The sequence below is a fragment of the Diplotaxodon limnothrissa genome, linkage group LG23 (genome assembly GCF_057381915.1).
Source record: "Diplotaxodon limnothrissa isolate DT_005_m linkage group LG23, D_limnothrissa_male_GT1.1, whole genome shotgun sequence".
In the NCBI taxonomy this organism is placed as follows: domain Eukaryota; kingdom Metazoa; phylum Chordata; class Actinopteri; order Cichliformes; family Cichlidae; genus Diplotaxodon; species Diplotaxodon limnothrissa.
The window spans coordinates 50,109,929-50,119,992 of NC_140617.1; the positions used below are offsets into that span (position 1 = coordinate 50,109,929).

At 43.7% G+C, this 10,064-nt stretch overlaps 1 protein-coding gene across 1 annotated transcript; it reads left to right on the forward strand.

Annotated features, from left to right (window-relative positions):
• Positions 1-5,661: 5,661 nt before the first annotated feature.
• On the forward strand, positions 5,662-7,358 carry LOC146609030 (uncharacterized). The gene is made up of 2 exons (XM_085348351.1): positions 5,662-5,946; positions 6,097-7,358. Exons 1-2 carry the CDS (start codon positions 5,823-5,825, stop codon positions 7,356-7,358), a joined length of 1,386 nt encoding a protein of 461 aa, XP_085204477.1. The 5' UTR covers positions 5,662-5,822.
• Positions 7,359-10,064: the final 2,706 nt, after the last annotated feature.

Consider the following 10,064-nt stretch of genomic DNA (forward strand, 5'->3'; position numbering starts at 1 on the left):
ACTTCAGGGGTCCAGAATCAGCCGGGGACTGAGACCTAGCCTCTGGGGAAGCCCTGGAGCGGCAAACTGTGCCAATGGCGGCTGAACCATGAAAAGCACCTTGAGGTGAAATTAGACTTTCTCCCTGCATGGAGTGAATGAGTGAAACCGGTGATACTGGAGCCAGAGCTACGGGTAGCGGGGGCACTGGAGCTACTGGGGCCTGCGCTACAGGCGGCACTGGAGCTACTGGGGCCTGCGCTACAGGCGGCACTGGAGCTACTGGGGCCTGCGCTACAGGCGGCACAGGAGACTGAGCTGAGAGGAGCACTGGCTGCGGGGGAGCTAACTGAGCTGAGAATGGCTGCGGGGGAGCTAACTGAGCTGAGAATGGCTGCGGGAGAGCTAACTGAGCTGAGAATGGCTGCGGGGGAGCTAACCGAGCTGAGAGTGGCTGCGGGGGAGCTAACCGAGCTGAGAGTGGCTGCGGGGGAGCTAACCGAGCTGAGAGTGGCTGCGGGGGAGCTAACCCAGATAGCAAGGAAACATTGAAACAATGTTGAGTCAATATCAGGCTGTGTCATTGAATCAACGTTGAAGTGTGACGTTGACCTAACGTCACTCTTGCACCCTTTTTTAACGTTGAAACAACGTCAGGTTTTGATGTTGAATCAATGTTGAAACCTGACGTTGATTCAACGTTATATTTTCTAATACTGCTGACATTGAAACAATGTCAGATTCTGATATTGAAACACTGTTGAGCTATGGTGTTGATTTTCCACCTCTTTCGCACAGTTGCTTTTTATTAAAACAACAGTTAAATCATGACTGGAAATCTACCTTTCTTTATAGGTATTTTAACCAATACTAAACTACTGCATGTTTCCATCAGTACTTCAACCACCTAAACACATAATTGTACTTATTCCTTAAATTGGACACCCTTTATAAAAAAAAACCAAATGTCTCACAATGTATCATGTCAATATCCTAAAATAAGAAAGCATTGCATGTGATGTAACAGAGAAAAAAAATAAACAAAAAAAGGTCAATAGGCATGTTTCGTTTGCTAAATACTTTATTAAAAGACAGTTTCCTATTTACGTTTATATGATTCACAGAAGTTTGTAATTTTTTGCATGATGTGCGTCCTGCACCACCCAAACGATCTGGGGCGTATCGGAGCCATTTCTGCACTGCTTGTGCAAAGACAAACTCGGACATAGAGTTTGCCCCTAACTGCTGCGTCAGGCTCCAATCAAGGCAAAGCGTCTCACCTATAGACACATTTTAAGAGATGGAATTAGCGTGTCTCATGTCTTAAATGTGTATGCAAGTGCTTGTATGTTTAATCAACAGGCCGTTGTTATGTATTTAAATCACATCTGACAGCTATTACACTTTATAGTTACAAAGTGTACATAACCTTTATATAATTACCATTGCCTTATTTGCCTCTTGTGATTGAAGAGCTGGCTCTGCATTGTTTAGCTCCTCAGTGTTGTGCAAGGGCAAATCCAGAGGCAGTACCCCAGCATCTACCGATTCATTGCAGCCGGTATTGCGGATGGCTCTGACCTCCTCACAGAGTTCGTTAACAGCTCTCGTCAGGTCTGACAGAAAAAGATAAATTTTTTTTAAGCATTTAAGAATACAGACAACTTGTCAAACGTTTCCTTGTGTCACACACAGATATGTACAAAGACACTAGGCAGTATTTTATTACCTGGTATTTTCACTCGAGGGGCCCGGGGAAACCATTTCTTTGTGGGCTGCTCATCCTCTGAGTCACTATATGTGTACAGGGGATTTGGTCTAAAGAAAAAAAGTTGAAAACGGTCATAAGTAATTACAAATGTGCTTTTGGAATATTTTTTCCTAAAGTTACAGTTTGATTTATAACAACACACACAGGAAACGGAGATGTGCAAGAAGGTACAGTATACAAGGGATTTTTGAAGTGCACAAGTGTACACGGCTTTGCATTTATAAAAAGTTTACAAGCTTCCACTTTTTGGACTATATTATGTGGTGATATTGCAGTATGCAAGCACCACAGATATGTATAAAAGACAAGATCATAAATTCTTAGCAATCAAAGATATGTTTGTGAAATAAAAAAAGTTTTACTTGTGCTTTCTTTTATGACTGGTCTGAGTTTCAGCTTCGGACTGAAGGTCAGACATATCACAGTGTTCACTTAGATATTTCTGAAGACTGCGTTCTGCTTCGTGAAATGTGTCTGGAAGTACAAACACAATGTATGGCCAGACATAAATTAGGACACGAAAAACTTGTTATTGTTACATTTATACAACACCAATCCAGATGATACCCACCGTGGCTTATTAGAAGTCGGACTGGTGCATAGGTGAGCCATGTTGCACCAGGATGAACTCTCCTCTTTACTGCGTCGTGGATCCTGAATGTGTCTCACGGAGGATATGGAGGCCATGACAATTTCTCCCCATTTATCCATGATCTAGGGACTATTTCTGTACCACCAGTGCTAAACTGCACAATGCACCAGTCTTTCATTTTTATCTTTTTTTTTAATTTGGAGTCCTTTTTTGCCCTGTCTAGGATAAACAGGAAACAGATAATTACAATATATTTCATAGTCACTACAAAACTTGATCTATTGATTGAACTAAATAATAAATAATAGCTTAAAATGTATATAGGCAACCATTACAAGCAAACCCGTATATGTAAGCATTTAAACACTGAAGATAATAAAATTAACAGTATTTTGTCTAAGTCTGCCATTGTAGGAATTCATGGCACTGAGACAAAAACTTGGCGCACAGTGTGGCGTCAAAATAGGCGCACACCTTTGACGCTGCGTTTTCTCCGTCTTCCTCGTCCACACGTAAATGCTAAACGCAGTTTACGTGTGGACAAAAGGTGCAAACGCAAGTTAGGTGAGCGTGCAGCGTAAAGTTAGGTGAGCGTGCAACGTAAAGTTTGAATTGAGTGCGAATCGAAGCGGGTGCTCACCAATCATTAAAAGTAACAAAGTCATTGAACACATTTATACAGTTACCTTTACGTTTATCAATCATATATCACAGATTTACAATTTTTTGTAGTACTATGCTAAAAAGCAACTACAGAGCGAAAGTCTGGGTCAAGCGCCGAGGCGACGGCAAGAACAAAGGAACCCTCGAAGCGTTAAAGCTAGCTTTGTAAGGGAATATAACGGAAAAGTATGAAACGAAAATGTTTTCTTTGTTGATAGACTTTGTTTGCAGTGCAATTTATTTGTTGCCGGATTGTAAGATGAAAGTAGACACAATTTCGGGCTCCCACATTTTATCCGAAACTTTACATTAACAAGTTTGTTTGTTTTTTTTACTGTTATTCAAATGCAACCGTGGAAATAACGAATAGAACAAAAGTCATTCATTCTTACCTTATACTATACTTATACTGGTGCAGGCCAGTGCAGTGCATGAACTGATGCCTTCTCCGGTCAATTCCGCTGAGAGTAAATCTAATGTCCCGCTCTACTGTACAAGACAATGGTTACCTGGAGGGATGTACCAATGTGATAGGGGTGCTGCGGAATAGTCCAAGTGGTAGCAGCTTTAATTTCCCGCTCAACCATAAATCGATGGTTTTTCAACGTGATTGTTGTCACCTTGTCAACTATAAATAGATCAACAATCAACGATGACAGAACAACAGTGAATCAATGTTATTTCAATGTCAGTGTCAGGTTTCATCAGTATTTCAATGTTGTTTCAACATTGAAATGTCAACACAAAACCAATCCTGACGATTCTGATGGTTCAGATGGAAAATCAACATCTGTTCAATGTCTCCTTGCTATCTGGGAACTGAGCTGCCGGTAGCTGCACAGGCGATAAGCAGCTCGCGTTGACATCCGCCACACAAAACGCAGCCCCTGAATGAACAGTCATGCAGTCCGAAAATGAAAAAGAGTCCTCACTCACCACAGCCGGCGATTTAGAAGCCCGAACGTCCGGCTGTGGGGTGGCGCGCTTGCGGCGCGATCGGCGTTTCCTCCCCGCAGACGGCTCCGACGGGCCGGGCAAGATCACATCCGGCGAGTCGGGCAGCGAGGCAGGAGTGGCTGAGAGAAGGTGAGGTGTGTGCCGGAGAAAAGCCTGTATGGTCGGAGGAAGTGAATTTAGTAGCCATGGCAGGCCGGAAAAGAGACGTTGTAGCCGACCTTCCACGGCGCGGTGAAGCTCGTACGGAGGATTCTCCAGCCACAGCCCGAGGAGGATCTCCACATTGTAGCCGATGTCATCCTGGAGCTCCTCGGACGGATCGACTGCCGCTGGGTCCATGGTGGCTGGTTCGTTCTGTCACGGTCTGCCGGGGCAAGCCGTGTGGAATTGTAGAAAGGGACCAAAAGGCGGCAGCTCTGGTGCAGGTGAGTGTTTATTCACAGAGGTGGGTAAGTACAAACAACGGTGGCGACAAAACATGAAACTGGAAACCTAAACTGGGTAAACTAATAAGACAAACCAGAAACGAGGATGCAGGGAGGTCCGGAGATATACATACGGGAAGACGCAGGGAGACCGAGGGGAAACAACACAGACGAACCAGCAATTACTATGACAGAAGACACAACTTAAATACACTCAGAGAACACAGGGAGATTACACACAGGTGGGAACACAGCTGGGAGTGATCACGTGACGAGAGTAGGGAGACAAACTGAAACACTCACATAAGACGCAGACCTTCACAATAAAACAGGAAACACATACACGCAATGACATAACACACCAACTTAACACAGACTGGGGGACACAGACATAGGAACATGAACCATGAAACAGAAGAGTATAAAAACCCAAGGTAACCAAAACCACGGAATACTAATAAACTAAACAAACACGGAGTCGCAGACTCCGGATCATGACAGGAGGTGGTTGGTTAAACCTAACAGCTGTGTTTCAAAGGGTACAGCACATCGTGCAGCCTTGGTGTCCTCCTCAGTATTAACGTGGATATCTTTTTAACCCTGTGGGTTATCACCGTGGTTCTGAAATCCTCTAGCAATGGTTGGAATGAACCCAAGTGGCACAAGCTTCGACCTTAACTGCTGTCTGGGTTGTCGCTGGAATTCTTCCAGCTGATTGTCTGGAGATCTCTGATCAAGACCTGGTCTCCTGGTCTGAGAGGGTGTAAGTTTGTTTGAGCTGGTTGTCAAAGTGCTGCTTTAACCTGCTTATGGAGTGAAGACTGAGTAGATGAGAGATTTATACAATAGAATTGTGGCAGACCACCAGGTGGCTCCACTCACACCCAAGTTGAAGGGAAGTGCTGGGGTGGAGATTTTGGCGCTTACTATAGGGCTTCGGAGCGTGATGTCACGGGGGTGGGCGTGGAAAGGATTTTGGCCCGATTCACCATTTTGGGGGTCTAAGCTAGGAGCGATAGCATAGCCATGGTTCGTACTTGCTGTGTGCTCGGCTGCAATGTTCGATGTTACGACCGGCACGGGAATAAGGTTGGATTGTCTTTTTATGCTTTCCCAACCTGGAAGCAACGTGAAGGAGCTCATGTATCGGATGTTACCAAACGAAGGCGTCTAGCCTGGATAGCAGCCGTGAGACGAGCTGATATCAAGTTCTGTTACGTCTCCAGATATCAGCTGGTGTGCTCACGACATTTTCATTCCGGTAAGTTCTAAATATGTTCTTATCACACTTTATAGCTGAATAATATTACCGTTGATGGTCTCGGAAGTTATAGAAATTGCGATCAAACATCGAATGGAGTGACTTTGCAGACATATGTGCTATGTAACGATTCGCTAATTGTTTCGCACAACTGTAGGGAAGCCTGCCTATGAAATGGATCAAACAAATCCAGACTGGGTACCAACGCTACACATGGGGCACTCCGAAATCCGAACATCACATTCAGACCGTCACAGGAGGCGAACACAACGTCAACAAAATAAAGTACTATTTGGAGGTAAACGACAACCGCACCCCCAGCCACAGTCTCTTATTTTAAAAGTTGATCTTAGTCAATTAACACAAACATTTTTGAGTATTCATACGGCCTTAATGTATAAACCATTTAAAAGTTCCCTTGTGTATTTGCACTCTTTTTATTGGACAGGCTTTGACAATGGAGCAGCAGAGTGTGAAGGTGAAGCCTCAGCAGAGTGTGAAGGTGAAGCCTCAGCAGAAGTTACCACAGAAGAGCAGCCAGAGATGGACACCACCGAAGAGCAACACCATAACAACCTTGTTATTTTGGCTGAGGGACAAATTTGTGCTGGACAAGTAGAAGCAGAGGTAACGGGTGCTGATGCAGAAAACATTGATATCAGAGAGAAACAGACAGAAGATCAACAACTGACAAATGATTGTGTGCACTGTGTACAGAGCAGAGCAGAAATAAACCAGCTGCTGGAGGAGAACAGAAAGCTTAAATCAAAGTTGGACAAGACAGAGCTGAATGAAAACTTTTTAAAGGGTGACACGGAAAAAGTGAAATATTACACCGGTTTTACTTGTTTTGCTATTTTTATGTCCGTGCTCGAGAATGTAAAAGCTTTCCTACCAGCATCAAAGAAACTGTCGCATTTCCAAATGCTTTTACTCACACTTATGCGACTTAGACTTGATCTTCCTGTCCAGCATCTTAGTTATCTATTCAATGTCTCCTACAAAACTCTTTCTTCTGTCTTTTCTGATACAATTGACGTGTTGCATGCTCGCTTTGGAATACTTGTACACTGGCCAGAGAGGCACTGTTTGCAAGCAACAATGCCACCACAATTTACGGACACTTTTGGAAATCGTGTAGCCATCATTGTAGACTGTTTTGAAATTCGTACAGAACGACCATCTAATTTAAAGGCTCGTGCTCAAACGTACTCACACTACAAGGGTACACACACCATGAAATATCTGATCGGGATTACTCCACAAGGTGCAATTTCATTCATTTCTAAGGGGTGGGGGGGCCGTGCATCAGATAAACACATCACAGAGCAATGTGGCATACTTAACAAGCTGTTACCAGGGGATGTAGTTTTGGCTGACAGAGGCTTTGACATCAGAGATGCGGTGGGAATGATGTGTGCGGAGGTAAAGATCCCAGCATTTACAAGGGGCTTCTGTCAACTAGATGCCAAGGACATAGAAAATACACGAGCCATTGCACACCTAAGAATCCATGTTGAACGAGTAATTGGCAGTTTGCGCAACAAATTCAAAATGCTACATACTACCATGCCAATCCGTTCTCTTCTTCCATGTGAGGGTGAAGACGTTACCTTCCTTGATAAAATTGTGAGGGTGTGTTGTGTTTTGGTTAACATGTGCCCCAGTGTGGTAGTGAAACCAGGCACACATGAGACTTGTACTTGTTAATTAATAATTGTTTAAAAAAGGAAAACCTTTTTAGTTTTTTGTATGTGTGACTGTATGAACACATTGACATTGCGTTATGTAACCATTTCTGTACCTGTATACTATAAGCGAAAGTTTATCATCACTTTGGACTCTTTGTTTCACTAAAATTACGTTATAATAAAAGCAAGATAACAAATAACTGCTTTGCACTCTTTATTTCACACTTTGACAATTGGTACATGGTAAGTGCTGCACGTTTGAAATCAAGTTATACATATTTCAATGCACTTCTGACAAAAAACTAGACACCAGAAGAAAAAACGTTGTGACCACACGGGGCTGCATTTCGCTTAGAGAAATGTTTTCCTACAAGTTCAGGAAGGCACACCTTCTGAAAGAACTCCTGAGCTTTCTTTAAATGTGATTCCCAGAAGTGCACATCTGGTAAGATGCGTAAAATTGCCATGTCTTTTTGTGTCCATACCACGAGGTCACAGTGCTTTGCGTTGGCCACAAAGACCAGACAAACACACTGCTTTATTGTGTTTTTGAAGTGTGTCTAACACTGGTGACAACTCCTCAAACGTAGCAGAGGGAATCTTTCTTTTTGAAGGACGGCTTCTTCTGCCTTTCACCACAGACGGTCCGTTTATATTTTCATCAAGAGTCTTTTTTTGTGCTGCTGAAGATGTAAAGTCAATGTTATGGCCAACCTCTGGCTGTATCTTGGTTGTGTTCCCCGGCAAAACCCAGTAGGCTGGTTCATCTGTGACTGTCTTTGTGCCACGTATCCTCACTGTTGCCTCCACTTTAAACAGAAGTGCAGCGACATGGGTGCAGGTCTCAGCAACTCCGGCCATACAGGTGCAGTGTGCAGTTTCGACCTTCCCTGTGGTGCTTACAATTACCCATGGTCGTAATGCAGGTTCATTCAATCTTTGGGAGTGCAGTACCTGTAACATGCAAGGACAAGGTTGATGTAAAGACAATAAATGAAATGAGACAGGGAGGACACTGATTGGCGTTAATAATTTGCCCGATTATCAATGTGTTAATTTGCATCTACTATACAATTATGGGCACATAATATGATAACGATATTTTAACAGTTCAATGATAAAGATTTAACATTAATTATGGTGGGGGGTGGAAAATGGCTATGTCACTCGATGCACTCCAGCTGACTTACCTTGGTATGAATGACGACGTACTCAGATTTTGGCGGCTTGAAAATAGCCAAATCTTGCACCCAGCCATTTGTAAATTGGATATGCGCCTCCAGTGACTTGTAATTACGAAACTGGTTCGCAGTGTAAGCACTTACTCCACAAACAAGATAGGTGAAGATATCGGGGTAGGACAGTGGCGGTAAGTCGTCTGGGTCTTTACTCCACTGCCGTATGTCGTATGGGTCCAGATTTGCGATGCACTCTATTTTTTTCAAATACCGCTGCTTCGCCTCTGGACGCAATCGATCTCTATACCGTCCGTTTTCTTTCGAGCTGCTTTTAAGCATGTTTCTTGTCGTAGTCGCCGTTCCAATACAGTGTATTTGTTTGGATCGTAGACCCCGAAAATGGAGCTGCGCTCCCACAATGCATTGCGGCGTGACGTCAACTCCGAAGCCCTATATGTGAAGTTCTGAGAGTCAGTTAATAAAGTTGGAGTGAGACACTGAGACCTCTCCTGTCGTTATTACGTATCTCCACAGAATAACACTTCATTTTCATAGTGTCCTGTGGTTTGGAAGAGGGCATCCTGGGAGCCCTATCCCCATATTTGACTGATGTCCAAAACAACTTCAAAAGGACTAAGGTCGTGTTTAATACTCACCCTAGTTCTTATATGCAAAAACACCAGTGATAGGAATAACGGCGTTATAAGTAAGGGCGTTACTAACGGCGTTACTTTTTTCAGTAAGGAGTAATCTAACTAATTACTATTTATTTATTTATGTATTTATGTATTTATTTATTTATTTATTTGTTTGTTTGTTTGTCCCATTTGGATCTTTTGCCATCAGAATTATTGTCTAAGAAAGATGCTGCCTAAGTGATGCGGATGTGCAGGCAGCTCAGTGCGCACTCGTGGAGCAGATACTCCACATGGAGCGGACATTCCCGGACTCTCTCATTATTGCTCTTGGGGACTTTAACAAAGCCAATCTGAGCCAAGAGCTTCCCAAATACAAGCAGTATATTAAATGCCCGACCAGAGAGGAGAGGACATTGGACCACTGTTACAGAACGATCAGCGGGGCCTATCGTGCGGTGCCCTGCGCTTCACTCTGACTTTCTGACCACGTCATGATCCACCTAATCCCCGCGTACAGACAGAGGCTGAAGCTCTCCAAACCTGTTGTGAGGACTAAAAAACTGTGGAGCAACGAGGCTGTGGAGGAGCTTCGCACGAGTCTACAGACTGGGACACAATGAAGGCTGCTTCTAACAGCTTGGACGAGTTTACGGACACTGTCACCTCCTATATCCACTTCTGCGAGGACAGCATTGTGCCATCACGCACCAGGGTGAGTTATAACAATGACAAACCCTGGTTTACTCCTAAACTCAAAAAGCTGTGGCTGGAAAAGAGAAAGGCGTTCAGAAGCGGAGACAGGGACTGCTACAGAGAGGCCAAGTACAGGTTCACTAAAGAAGTGGATGTTGCTAAACATCAGTACTCTGAGAAGATGCAGCAGCAGATCTCAGAGAATGACTCGGCCTC